Source organism: Conger conger, chromosome 9 (genome assembly GCF_963514075.1).
Source record: "Conger conger chromosome 9, fConCon1.1, whole genome shotgun sequence".
Classification (NCBI taxonomy): Eukaryota; Metazoa; Chordata; class Actinopteri; order Anguilliformes; family Congridae; genus Conger; species Conger conger.
The window spans coordinates 22,111,774-22,127,367 of NC_083768.1; the positions used below are offsets into that span (position 1 = coordinate 22,111,774).

At 43.7% G+C, this 15,594-nt stretch overlaps 1 protein-coding gene across 1 annotated transcript in view; it reads right to left on the reverse strand.

The window, feature by feature from the left end:
- The window catches only part of csmd2 (CUB and Sushi multiple domains 2), a 278,599-nt gene extending 264,626 nt beyond the window's left edge, over positions 1-13,973 (reverse strand). The window contains 1 exon segment of the mRNA XM_061255941.1: positions 13,790-13,973. Within this exon segment, the coding sequence (XP_061111925.1) occupies positions 13,790-13,973 (184 nt within the window).
- Between the last annotated feature and the right edge of the window lie 1,621 nt (positions 13,974-15,594).

The following is a 15,594-nucleotide window of genomic DNA, read 5'->3' on the forward strand; positions in this document are numbered from 1 at the left end:
TTTTGGATTTCGCTTTGTACTTGTAAGATAATTCTAGAAACTTGTAAGCTCTGTAAGCTTTCAATTAGGTCTCTCTCTCTAGCTCTCTCTCTCTTTCTCTGTCTCTCTCTCATAATTCTATATCACTATGACCCCCACCCGGCAAACAGACGCAAAAGACATGGTCAGTGCATTCTCCTAACACATTGTTCCTTCTTGTAGTCTTTCCGGCATGTCAGCTCCATTATAAGATGGGAGAGAAGGGATCTGCTGGTCGGTCATTCAGTCAGCCTGCCTGTGCTGCCCTCAATCTTTCATGAAGTGAGAAAAGCGAATCATGTGCAGCAATGTTCTCGCAGATATCGAACACGCCCCATCCAATCGCATGTCGCACAGTGATCAGTGAAAGCACTTCTGGTGGTGAGCAAACAAGGGTATACAGCAGTATCTCTGACATGGTGCATCTGCCTTCACCGGTGAATGGTATGAATCCTGGCATGAATTCACACTGCCACCAATTCAAGTGGTGTGCCATTAAGAGATGAATGTCTTTTCCCCATTAAATTAGCAGGCCCATGCACTAATTATGAACTGCAAAAATATAGGCATTTCATGATCATGTGTATGTTTGAGTTTGTCCTCTATCGTCTATATAGTTGCAGGCATTCAAATGTAGTAGTTTGTGCCTTCCACTTGACTGGATATACTGGTTTGAAGACATACTCACCCTGACATCAACTAAGAAACAAGTCCTACCTAAAGTGATGGGGACAAGATGTAGGACTCAAATTGACTGAAAGAATTGCACCATTGTTCAATATAAAACAAGATCCATCTTTTGAATTGTGTATTGTTATCCTTATTCTTATTATTATGCTATGATAAGGTGCTACTATGTACTGTGTGTGTGTGTGTGTGTGTGTGTGTGTGTGTGTGTGTGTGTGGAAGAGAAACATCTCTGAGAGGACCAGAGAGAAATGAGCCAATAAATTGGCTCGTGGCCAATGAACGTAAGAACTGGAGAAATCCAGGCATAAGAAGACACTGCTAATCTTTCTGATCTCTACATCACAGAAATAGCTCTAAAGTGACCCACAATTCCCTTAGGCTTTTTATATGCCTTATGCTTGTTTATGAGCAGGGACATTTTCAGTCTCGGCTTGTGGCTGGCATCTTTACTGGTCAGAGGGTAAAGGAGTAGTAATGCTTTTTGCAGTGCCCACAGTATTAGGCATTTACCAGGTATAAAGACAGTAGGAATAGCATATACCGTAAGTACCACTGGTAAATATGAATAACTGATTAGGTGTTTCTATGAAAAGTATCATCTAATTACACTCAGGCTATGTATAGGCTGTAGGGGTCCTCGCACGGGACTCCAAATTATGTAGGGTCCTCGCACGGGCCGCCAAATAACGCAGGGATTTTACTCTCTACGAAACCGGGGCGCCAGTTAAACGTTGTGTAGCAGTATAACTGCAAAAAGTAATCAGTCTCATAAAATTACTATTATCAGAAATATCTAACCACAAATTTAGTATTTTAATTAATAATTAAAATAACCAATATTAATGATTAAACATACCGATAACCTGAAGGTTGGAAGTTCTTCGAAAGACTGCTTTAACTCGGCTCTCATGTCTATGCGATTCCAAAACGGACACCGGGGTTTAATAAAATATATTTATTAAACAAACATACAAACACATGACAGATAAACGAACGGGAATTAGTAGGGAAATTTAGTTGGGTATGTGTGTGTGCGTGTTTGTGTGGCGCGCGAACAAAGGAAAGGTGGGAGTAGCTAGCTTGAGTAAGCTAGAGTTCTGGGTGTGGAAATGAGTTGGGGTTAGCTGTGAGAAGGGACTACTTGCGTAGTTTTACTCTATATATGCGCAAAAGACGGCGAATCAATTCACGTACATATATATGTAGCTAACCAAACACATTACAATGGTTGGATGGTAAATATTGAAACAGATTCACAAAAACAGTTAAGACTAAACTAAACACTGGCTATGCCTGAATGTTTGTTTTCTTACTGAGTCCATACGCATTGCTGGATCCAAAAGACATGCTGTCCTTGTAGAAGCGGCGATGGTGCTGTGAATGGTGTCCGGGAGAGATGCGCAGGCTGGGGTGTTCCCGTCTTAGCAGCGCGTTGTCGTCTGATGCGCTGGTCCTTTTCCAGGTGTAAAAGTTCGTTGCTGTTTCGTTGTTGAGCTTTATTGGGGTAAACTGATGTAGCGTTCCGCGTACAACAATTTCCACTCACTATAGGCCACGTAGTTACCGCGAGGTAACTGGGTGTGTCCGTAGGCCTGGTAGTGCGCTGTGCAGCATTCAGCCTCTGTCCGAGTCTCGGAGCAGATGAGCTGAAGCGACTGGCCAAAAAGGGTGCGTCGAAGAGAACAAGCAGAAGAGGCAGAAAAAGCAGAAGAGAGATCCCAAGAACGTGTCTTGCTCTTATACGGGACCGTTTATTGCTCCCGCCATTATGGGATTGGCCAAGTTAGACGTCATTCGTGGTGGACGTCGCAGAATTTTCCTGTGGGAATGTGGAAGTTGTAGTCCCTACAAGGCTAAGTTGCTACTAGGAAGTCACTTGAAGTGATACGTAATAGAGTTTGTGTACTCCAGCTTCCATGGTCCAAAGACATGCAGGTTAGGCTAATAGGTACGAGTGTGTGTGCGGGTGAATGGTGTGTGTGTGCCCTGTGATTGATTAGTAACCTGTCCAGTGTGTATTCCTGCCTCTCCCCTAATGCATGCTGGGATTGACTCCAGCCCCCCCGTGACCCATTTTTACTCTGAAAGCTCTAACTCCTGAGGCCCTGAATATGGAATTCATCCTTCATGTGATTCTGTAATCAATTGTGTAGCACATTTCCTCTGTTGCAACATTTACATTTAATTATCACAAACACATTCAATGTATCCCAACTGTTTTTGGATTTTTTATCCACTTGTTACTGTCAATTGTTGAAAATAAGTTTAAAACTCTTATGACTAATTCACTCTTGTCATGTGACGCTGTATGATTTTGTAATTGTGCTGCTGAAAGATTTGTCATTTGAGTCTGCATTCAAGTCTTCAGACATCCAATGCAATGTATATACTGTGTATAGTACTGTAAATAGTGGGTCCACTTTACATTTACAAACTAACATAATCAGCTATGATAACAACTAATGGAAAAAACAAACAGGCTATTCCACAACACCACAGCCAAGCCCTGGTTATTGTGTGAAAAATAAATAATCCAAAATCTGACTGCTAAATCTAATCATCTGTTATTATTCATCATCGGTTAAAACCATGCATTTATTTAATGAGCAGTTATAACCATTAACATACATCCCTCAATGCCCCCTCTCATCTATTCAACAGACCTCTTCCTGCAAGGCACAATAATTCACATCACATCTATTGCATGTGCCAGTGGGCATTTTGCATAATTACACTTCACCTGAATTAACCTTAGTGAAACAATGTAAGAAAGAGGTAGCCTCAGCATTCCTGGGCAAATCCGTACTCAAAACTAATATTCATGCACACAATTACAGATGAGCCATTATATATTAATACCACAACAAATTCAGGGGAAACAAAGAGATTAGCCTCTCTTCACTTAGAAGAAATGCCTTTTCTTTCCACTGGATTTAGCAGGTAATAGAGCAATACCAAAAGGAAAAAAATGTACAACCAGGTTGAAGAGGTGTTTCATGCATAACCAGTTGAATAAGGCAGTTCATGGGGTCAGTACATCCTCCCAAAGCGACATTGGCTCAGTAGGTAAGAGCAGTCAGATGGTTGCCGGTTCGATCCCGCCCTAGGTGTGTCGAAGTGTCCCTTCACATAACAAGACACCTAACCCCTAATTGCTCCTGATGAGCTGGTTGGTGGCTTGCATGGCAGTCAATCGAGTGTGTGAAGGGGTGAATAAGAAGCATCAATTGCACAGCACTTTTGATAAGGGCGCTATATAAATGCAGACATTTACAATTTTTTACGAACTAATGCATTGTGGGATGTCTTGCCACATCAGGAGAGTGGTAATTCAATAATGGCCGGTTCTTTCAATAGCGTAAACAAATGCCGGGATGGGACTATGGCTGCACCATGAACCATCACCATGACAGATTGCTGGAAAGATCTGGGATTGACCTTGGACATTGGTATTCCCCAACATAATCAGTCTCTCTCTCTCTCTCTCTCTCTCTCTCTCTCTCTCTCTCTTTCTCTCTCTCTCTCTCTCTCTCTCTCTCTCTCTCTCTCTCTCTCAATGAAGGCATCCAACACATATAGCAATGAATATATATCCATAAATATTGCTATCTGTATTGTCATGTAATATATATCACTTCAAATTCCATTTTATATTTCAATATAGTACAATGTAGAAAATGGCCATATAAGTACTTTCAGTGCAATAGTGTGTTATCAAGGAGTCAGGCAGTAGTTGTTCTACTGAATACTGGATGTATAGGATGAGCCCAAGTTGTGTATGACTCATGCATGCAGTATCAATGCCATATAAATGAGTGAGATTTCCACTGTGAAATTGAATGGAAAGTGTAACGTACGCCACAGTGTAATGAGCAGGGAGCCCAAGCTTAAAAACATCAGAGCTATTTACATCCAGAATACAGCACACCAAAAGCATCACCCTCCATCTTTGGTATATCTATAAAGGATGACATTTTGCAATATGTTTATCGTTCAGTACTTTTTCTTAATTATAACAGTGTGGGACTTACTGCAGTCTTCAAAGAGCCAACTCAAAACATTTCATGGCCCAGATTTGGCCCCCAGCCAGAACATCCTTTGGGTATTCATGGCTGTGAGAGAGATACTACGCACGAAGGGATTCACACCCGTTCAACCGCATTAGGTATCAACAATAGGCCCAATGTTCGGACACACAGATTTAAGCCTGAATCCGGATGAAACTAGCTGGAAATAACATAATAGCTGCCATCCAATTCACATTCGAATAACTCTTGTAAAAGCAATCCAGTTAAAAACCTCTCCGCAAAAACTGCTCCAGACCATTTTGATCAAATAGGAACTGTACATGTTGTTTTGTCTTATTTTTTTAGCCCAAACTTTTTGACTGCTTTTTTGGGTCTGGTTATCTCTAAATAATCCTGCTTTTCCAAGCTGCCACTTGGATGAAGGACAAGGAGAGGAACACTGGAAGGATACCAGCACGGCCCTGTTTGTTTATTGTTAGACTTTCACACCCGGGAGTCTCATGCCGTTCCCATGACAACAAGGGCAGACATGGAGGAGCGAGCGAAGATGCAGGCATTTAAAGATCCCCCACTCTCTCTCTCTTTCTTGCACTTGCTCTCTCGCTCTTGAGTTTTCCCAGCCCAGAAGATGAAATAGCCAGTGTCCGCCCACCTCTCCATCTTCCTCATCTCAAGTATTATGGAATTCAGTACTATGAGATCCTCTAAGAACATCCTTGAACCAAATTGGTTGCAATAGAATCTACAGATGTACCTATTTATACGGACAAAGCACATACAGTACAGTGATGTATGATACGATAGAAACACAAATAGAAACAGGTCATTATTCACCACTGGGAGACTCATTCAGGAAGACTGAATGAAGCATTAGACCTTACAAAATGTAACAGTGAATATATGGCGTCTTAAATAAAATTACTGTTCAGTGTTGTTGGAAGGCATAATATTGCCACTGTACATTTACCTACTTTTTTCAGGATGGTAAAAATAATAATAGTAGGCACTTTTGGGTTCTGCAGTATTCTGCCTGACAAGAGAATTGATTCTGTTTCAGTTATAGAATAATTTAACTGCTAAGCATCTGACATTATCATCCACAGCGAATTATTGATGACACACCCGGCTGTCATGAAATAGTCTTGCATTACTTTATTTTCTGCAGTTTTTTTTTTAATCTCATCTCTCTCATCTATGATAACTGAAGAAGAGTGTGGTAGCTTAAAACTTCACATTCTGTAAAAAAAAGAGACATAAGTGGAGATTATTTTCTTATTTATTGGAATCCTTGTGCAATCTTTTGTCTGATAGTACTCAGAGGGCGGGGGGTTTAAGTCTTCAGTGACGAATCAGCATTGGGCCGGCCATTCAAATGTCTCAGGATGCCCTCCAGGCAACCGCACTGGACCCAGCGGCTGCAACACCTCCACCTCAAAGTCCGGTACAGCAGACATTTTATGAAGCCTTTGGCTTCTCGTGGCTCCTTGAGGGAGGACTGGGGGCAGGTAGAGATCAGGCAGCACCCTCCCCGCTAGGTGGAGCATGTGGACATGTCCCTCCACTGTGCCGTGTCGCAGTGCTGGGTTTGTCCTCTCCGCAGTGTCCCAGCCTCCCATCCTGCGGCCCCCGCCCCATTAGCATCCGCCCCTCCGTGGGCCTCCCCTCCAGGCTGACAGACCCCGCTGTTCTGACAGCTGCTTGGCACTGAGAGGGATTACAAGGGATAACAGTCCTGGGAGCCCACTCCTTCTCTGACTGCTGCCCTCCTCCCTTCCTGTCTCACAGGTTGCCTCTCTCTCTGTCTCTCACACACACACACACCTGATTATATATATCTCCTAAACCTACTCTTCTATGCATCTCACTCCCTCACCCCCACCTCCTCTCTCCGCTCTCTTCCTGCTCATTTTCCCTTTCTCCTACTCTGCTCTGGCACTCATTTTTATTCCCTCCTGACTGAGGAAGGTGCACCGGAAGGACACGCGGCATTCGCGACGTCTTTGCCTCTTAACAACACCACGCAGCGTCTGCAATACCGCAGTGTGCGGCCATTCCATCAACCGTAAGCACACTAAGCAGTCCAATGCTTACCGCGAGCACAAATATGGAGATTCATGAAAGGCAGTGACATACCCCTCAGCCTTTCTGGCTCAGTAATTACTGCTGCAGCTTTCTGGAGGCGGAAGAACACGGGTTGAAAACATATAACTACAAGAGGAATTCCCCGTTGAAAAATAGAACAACAAGCAACATTTCATCAAGCCCTGTCAAACACAGGGATGGGTGAAGAAATGAACAGAAAGTCAATCAGAGGTAGAATGAGAGAGGGGTAGAGGGGGGGGGGGGCGCATCAGAGCTGGGAGAGACATAAATGGATTAGCTCCATAATCTAATCATGGGGGATCAAAGATAAGAGAACACAAAATCAAAGTCTTAAAGCAGACAGAGAACTGACAGGTTGCAAGGAAGAGGAATCTTTCCTGGCAATCGCAAAGAGATAGTACCCCTGAAAGGCTGTCCTGGAGGATTTGGAGCCCCTCACTGAAAGCACACATTCCAATCTCTCTGGTGAAATGTACTCCACCACCGGTCGCCTCATCACCAGAAAAGACCACGAATGTGAAGGGAAACACAAACCCACCTCGGCCGTTGACTACCTGCATCCTAGGTGATTTTTCCATCCAAATTTGTCTTATAAATAAGTAACCGCATAAGGGCTTAATACATTAACTCCACAGCTTCAAAGCTGAAACAATCGAACTCTTGCAGCGGATCACAGAATCTGTTTATCATTTGAATGTCTTCGGGGCTTGTGTAAGCATCATTTCAAGAGACGGACCAGCCAAGCAGACAGCACGACGGAAGAGTATAATGAGCCGTCTCAGAGAAGGCTATCAGATAGCCGACCCTCACGCATTTTACATTCCCAATCCATGAGCCGGCATGAAGAGCCTTCAGCCATGAAGATAAAGCAGCCGCCATCTCCGTTTGAACCGAGCACTTAACCCAGGTCAAGCGGAGCCCATTCCGCACACACCGACCGGCACTCGGGCACGTTTCATCCTCCAGGAAGGCGAGGAGGCGACGAAAGGTCGCTGGGAATATGGCGGGGGAAAAGCGGCGTAGCTGATCGGAGAGTTCACTGCCACCGTGACCCCTCTCCGGCGGCTGCGGGTGCGTGCGCGTCCGGGCGGAAACGCCGCAGATGAGGCTGCCTGGTGACTCACTACCGGAGCCCTGCGGAGCGGGAATTAATCAGCCCGCCTCCCTCCCGCCAGCATCGAAAACCCGGGCCTCCGTCCTGAAGCGGCTAAAAACTCAGCGCCACCAAAGAGCCGCTTTCCCTTCCGGCTGCCAGCCGACTCACGGGTCAGGAGCGGGAGAATGCAAATCCGTCGCCGCGGCGTCCGCCCCCGCCGTCCCTGTTTCTGACGTGGGGATTTGGGACTGTTATGTCCTGGGGTCTGACCTTAATGGCGGAGGTTGCATCACAGCGTCGGCCGTGCCGCGGCCTGCGGGCCGTTAACTGCTCACCTGTTCACCCGGTGAGAGCTTCACACACGCGCCTCCACCGGGCACCGTGGCCCCCGCAGCGGGCCTTTCAGGGCTGACCGCGGAAGACATTTTGTGTGTCTCGCTTGTGTGTCTCGCTTCCTTTGCACATCACCCTGTAATGGGTTTCTTGCCCCCTTTATCCCTGGGGGGGGGAAATCCCACATGCTGCGCACGCGTTGAAATGCTGATTTCTCACTCACTCTAATGCCGTGTTCCGAGTTAATGTGAATAAAACAAGGGTGAACGTCCCACTTATTGCTGCTCACGGATCAGGTGCAGAATGTTCTGGTTACATCACATCGTAAATAAGCCCAGGTCGCAGTATTATTGTTTTTCCACAGGAATGCATTTTAAATGGTGCATTTACCAACTGCCAAAAAGAACACAGTGTATCCATAACTTTCCAAAATATATGTATTATGTATTTTTTTTTTACTGCAAAAGTGGAAAGTTGTGAGTTAGTTGCAGAGCATTATGATAAGGCTGTTATTTTCATAACCTTACACAACCTTACTGAATTTTTGTGAAGTTGCAATAATGCTTTACGCTTGCTTGGTAGCCCTGGAGACATGAACAGAGCAAGCCACAGCAGTTCTCAAGACCAAGGCCAACCTGCAAGTGTGCTCTCAGGCAGCTGTTCTCCACATCTACACAGGGAGCCTGGAACAGTACAAACAGAGCTGAGACAACACAGATCATCCTAAACAGATCCTTCCTAATCAGGATTCCTCACATGCCACTGTGAATGAACAAACACACTACATGTTTTCACTTTTTATTTTATTCTCCAATGACTATCGTCTTCGTGGGAATAAGCAAAGTCCTTCATCGCTTTGAACCACCCGAAGAGAGAGAGACACAAAAATACAGCAAGAATACCACAACCTGTGTGGAGCTGTGTTTAGCCCTCGTCCACCCACACTTGTCTGCGGAGTATGGCGATCTCGTCCACCCACACATGTAATGCAGTGAATTGGGGGTGGAGACGGCGCTGGGGAAAGCCTGATTTCAACAGGCGGCGTTTTTCTAACAGCACAATGAAGCTGCGAGTGGGTGGATAGTTGAAGTTGTATTGTTGGAGGTGTGGTTTTGGCTGCAGCTGCATGGAGAGAGCTCAAGCAGACGCTGTGACCCATGCTCATTGTGGCTGTAGGTAGCATTGTTGCACTACTTTGACCCATGCTCATTGTGGCTGTAGGTTACAGAGAAATAGCGGTCCTTGACAGCCGATTTCACTTCTGTCACTCCAGGAAATAGCTGTCCATGGTCCTGAATCACTGGACTTTTTATTTTGTCGCTTTTGTATCTTGTGTGTGTGTGTGTGTGTGTGTGTCTGTGCTCTGTGTGTTTTTTGAAGATACCGGGCCAATATTTAATGTATTTTATATATATATATATATCCATCCATCCATCCATCTATCCATTATCTGAACCCGCTTATCCTGATCAGGGTCGCAGGGGGGCTGGAGCCTATCCCAGCATACATTGGGCGAAAGGCAGGAATACACCCTGGACAGGTCGCCAGTCCATCGCAGGGCACACACACCATTCACTCACACACTCATACCTACGGGCAATTTAGACTCTCCAATCAGCCTAACGTGCATGTCTTTGGACTGTGGGAGGAAACCGGAGTACCCGGAGGAAACCCACGCAGACACGGGGAGAACATGCAAACTCTGCACAGAGAGGCCCCGGCCGACGGGGATTCGAACCCAGGACCTCCTTGCTGTGAGGCGGCAGTGCTACCCACTGCACCATCCGTGCCGCCTATATATATTACATATATATGTATAAAATAGAGCAACTGGTTCAGACAATAAACAGTGTGGCCTTTTTGTATTTGATCTAAGACTATGAAGAAGTATACTGATATAGTGTATCTAATAGTTTTGCCTATAAGATACTGGTAACCGTGAAACAAACAAGATTACAATTAGTCTGAAAAGAGAATTGGTTTTCTATAATCTTTATTTTGTGATTAAAGTGTTAAAATCAAACTATTAGTTTTATTACATAACATTATATGTGTTGTTGATTCATTAACTTCATGCATGCACTGGGACTTTTGTATTTAATCATTTGTATTATTATTAAGAACACGTGGGCTCTATATAAAACAAAGGTGATTTCTCTTCTTACTTCAGCTTCAATTCCTTTGTGGCTCTAATTTAATCAAGGCAAAGGATGGTCATTGCGTGCTGGGGAAATTAATGTAGGTTTTGGTCCATGGGGGGTACGAAAGCAGATACCACTAAATATAGCCTTCCAGGGTTTTCAGGAAAGTAAATGGTGAAATTAAGCCAAAACGATACAGATCTACAATATGACCCGTTCAATAGTTAAACAACCTTTGAATAGACTTACCACTTTGTGTTAACATAGACGATAGGCTATAGCTGCCCTCTTCTGAATACATTCATGTGCACCATTCACGTGTAGCCTATCCCTTACCGCCGTAGATGCATAGGCACTTGTTGCCAATCGATTCATAATAATGTGATATTGTAATTCTCCATTATAAGTTTTAAAAGGACCAAACAAATCTCACCATAAATATTAATATGTTAGAAATTCAGCAGAAGAAGTAAGAACACGCCGCTTTGGTGAGCGAAATGCAATTTGAATGCATCCGCAGATGCTTGGATTTTTATTAAGCAGTTCTCTGCTTGCCAACCAGTTCGCTAGTGCTTAATGATGTTGCACCCAAGTTGCATCATAAATATACACTGACGCTGCAACTTTTGTTTCGTAACATTAAGTAAGGAATTGCATTTAATGCAAAGAAGGGGAACCAAGTAAATACAGAACACCTGACCAATAGGCTACATTAATCCACTGCGCTGGAGCTCGTATTGCCAGGTGTTCGATCACATGTTAGTTGCGGAATCACAACCAGAATCGCAAGTAGCCTGCATATTTCAGTAGGCCATATTTATAATGGAATATTACTGGATCCCTTCTACTACAAGCACGTAGGTAATGTGTAGCCTATCAATAGTTCAGATAGGCTTCAACCGCTGGCAAGAAGGGTTCGGCCGCAGCTTACTTACAAATATCCAAGCGAAAACTGTGTAAACACTTCATAACCTACACCTTTCTATTATGGAACTAAATCGTGGATGGTGTGAAATTAGAAACAGCAGGCTACAGTGGTGTTGCAATTTTGAAAAGATTCCTTTGGCACAGGTAACACTAGGGAGCCGGAGCCCTGTCGGAAGTGTATCTATCGATGTGTGCAGGTGAGCTGGAGAGCAGATGGCTTCGCAAACGTTCAGACAATGAGATAATTAAGCGACTTCCTTAATGTAACTTAGTCGAAGTACTCCATGTCCCCACTGCGTCAGAAGACCAGGCCATTCGAACTGTATGTATAGTCGTTTACTGTAACTGATATAATTTCACGAGCGATCCAAACGCTTGTTATTGAAACTCTTACCGTTATATGTTTCAAGCTACAGAGGACATGCACTTGACGTGTTCGTGGTCTAAAACCAAGCTGACAATACCTGCACATAGAGTTCATATCGCCTAGCTGATGTGCAACTGTGAAGCTTTGGTGCCGCTCAATGGGAAAATAGGGCAACTGCTTTGGAATGGATAACCCAATACAACACAAACGGCTTCAGCCGACAACCGCATCCTTGCACTATGTGTTAGCAGTGGCATTTCCACGGGTTCAAGCCACATCTGACACATAGCCTATTATATTGATCACTAACATATCTATCAATACGGGACATTGGTAGCACTTCAGGAGGCGGCAAGCTCGTTAACACTCAAATAGACCGGCGTTGTTAACACTTCTGAGCGATTGTCCTTCAAAAGCCTTTTTTTCCCTGTGGCCATTCTCATCAGGTGAGATCTAGCCTATGTGTTTTAGTAAGGAGGCGAAATGACCCAATAATCTGTCCCCAAGCTGCCCCTGGTTGTGTCTTTTCCCCTATGCAAATGGATAATTCTCAGTGCAAGAAAAGAATAAACTCTTATAAAGCTTTCTTTGAATGAAACATCCAGCATTTCGTTTTATTTTGAGGTCCAGCCCATGGCAGTAGAATGAAACTAGAGAAGAAGACGAGGCGGAAAGGGAGTAACAAGGGACGTTTATTGCACTGATTGATTCCGTCCTCGTAGTAGAAGTCACTGATCCCCACAAAAGAAAGGGGAAACATTGCACAGGCTAGTTACGAATGACAATTAAATATATTTATCACATGCGATAAATATACAATTAAAACGAAATTGGAACTATCTAAGTTTTCTTAATATGCGCCTTGTGTTGCATAACACGTAGCCTACATGGGATTTTTGCCGATAATTTCAAGTTCAGTTCCTGTTCCTTCGTTTAGTAAGATCCCAGTGCTACTTTGACAAGTATGTTTTAAAAAACTGCTGCCATTCCGGAGCACAGCATCATTAAGACCTGAATCCATTCAATGAAAACATACACATTTGCTATTGCCACCTGTAAATGAAGCAACTCGGTACTCGCGCGCCCGCGCGCGCGCACACACGCATACAAACACACACAAACGTGAAAGGAACACCAAGGTAGGCTGCGGTCCCTCTTTTAATAGCATTGATTTCGGCAATTCATTTAGAAATAACATATTATCCAAATGATGGTATACAGCCTGTAGTAGCTACACATTAAAAGTAACAGAGACACATTTATTGAAAAGCTAAAAGCAGATACTTTTCCTTATGAGCTAGGGAAGATTCTCAGATATAGACTACAGTGTAACCCATTTCATAGTCAGTCTTTATAGATAGCAAACAGAGGCTATCGCTGAGGCAATATGAAATTTAAGTCTATGTTGTTACCTTACATTTCTGATTCGTTTCACTAACAGTTTTCAGGAAAAATCCAATGTAAAACTCAATACAAGATAATTGACAGATTTGAGATTTGGGAAATTGCAGTAGAATCCGTTCGCCACTGCATAAGCGCATTATGTGGACAGCGAGCTAAAATATGGTGCTGACACCAATCTCAGCATAATGTTTTAAACAGAGGAAGGAGGAGGGGGCGAAACGATGCACAATTGGGCATTTACGGCAAACAGCACGCACAATTACATGTAGCCTACAACGAATGTCCAGTCCGTGTGACCATTACAATATCCATATAACCCAAATGGCTACCTTACCGTGCGCTGTCCTGTAACGCAACACGGATAACAGAACATTTATCATTTATGTAATCGTCATTTGAACGTGGTTTCTCAACGTTTCCCTTAAACCCATTTCATAAAAACACATTTGATCATGAAAATTAAGTCCAGTGTTGGGGACACAAGGAGGATTGCCGCAAGTATTTCGGCAATCATTTCAGTATGACACCAATAAATCTCAGAGGAACTTTGGGGGAGACAAGACGGCGAAATGTAATTTGTGGATAAACAAACACTGTGTTGTCTTCAAACAAGAGCCTATTATCGCTCGGCTCCCCCTTCTGCGCCGTGCACAGGCGGCATAATACAGAACGGGTAACTTACCCTTTACCGATGCAGCCAGCAACCCCATATACAAGAAGAGAACCCGGCTCCAGTAGTGCGCTTGTACTCCCACCTTCATTAGCGCAAAAATCCCTAGTCCGTCCAGTTTCCTCGCCCCGCTATATGTGCATCTGCATGCTGTCCTTACTAGTCCCGTTCCGTCAGAATTCAAAGCGGCGCTCATGGCAGGATTTTTGGCAGGCACGTTATCAGATGGTTTTAAAAGGAAGATTCACTTTGTGTCGGCGCTGAGAAAAATCCCAATGCATTGAGACTCCGCTTCTGCAGCTGGACTGAACCATCTCATGCGGACGGCGGGGTTAGAGAATTTTAGTGGAAAGATTTCAGCGTCAAACAGATCCACAAGAATTAAAACAAATACTTCTAAAAAATATATGTTTCTATCAACAAGCGGTCATATATCTCCCCTGAAAATGTTCTGTGAGATTTCAGACGAGAGAGAGGCGAACCCTCCTTCTGCTCTCGCAAGAAGCTTCTGCTTGCAGGCTACTCTAATTTTGTTTGAATTAATAGCCTTATCTTCACTGTGGATACTTCATATTTCACCCTGTCTTAGAATAAATAACGGCATACCGGAAAAAACAAAGATAAAAACAGACCGAAATCGCCAAGAGTCCGTTCTCCCCATCACAAAGTTTACAGCCCTCTTGACATCTTGGATCTTTAAACAAATCAATGGAAATCAATAAGTAATCGATCATTTATTTCCAGTATCTTGAGCCTTTTTCAGCGTATAGTATTTCCAGTCTTAACGACGCGAAGAGACTGCAAAGCGCACTCCGTCGACGTCTCTCTCTCTCTTGCTCTCTCTCCCCCTCTCTCTCACAAACACGCTCTCTCACTCTCTCTCTCTCCCAGCAACCCCCCCCCCCCTCCCTCCCTCCCTTAAAGTTTAAAGCGCTTTTTTGGTAATAACCTGAACCCCTTCCGTCTAAAGTCATTAGGCGTGTTGACCTGCATCGCTGCCCATTAATACTATGCAGCCAAATTAAAAATACAAATTACACCGTATAATAACGTACGATATGATTTAGACCTAATGCAAAAAATGTTGTTGCCAGTAGGCTACACACAACAGCGTCAATAATAACCACAATGAGAAACTATCCATATATCGAACTCTTTGAATGAATCAGATGTCGCAAGAGACTGTTGCATTATGCCGCCAAGGTGGTCCGTCTTTTAGGCTACAGGTAGTAGCCTATAGGGTATAGGCCAGTATAATAATACAATTCTGTTAGCAAGTTGGGAATGTGGAGAGATTGGGTAGGTTATGATTGAATACTTAGAATAGAATATTAATAAACACAATAGGCAGGACAGTTACGGACCGGGTCAATGTGCATATTGGTAAGAGTAGCTTACCGGTGAGCATTATTTCTATTGCCCACACATATAAGCGTGAATTTATTAATTGATTTATTTGTTCGTTTCCTTGGTTATGATAGCCAAGCTTATATAAAATCCGAGTAGCCTAATGAACGTGTCTGTCCTTAATAAATAAATAAATGCACGCACATTAAATTGAATCTATCCATGCGATGGTTTACTCCGTTGGCATGATTAACTTGAATTTACCCCAAAAGCGGCTACTGGATTTTGCGCACCATGTTGTATTCTGTGTCCTAGCGTAAATATGTGACGCACATTAGTTCCCATGGTTTTGGCAGTTGGCCTGCGCACACTCTAAATTGGAATCCAAAACATATTCAAACAAAGCATTCCAACGTTTATCATTTATCACATTGACCAGAATAATTGACCATGCAATCGAAGATAGGTTA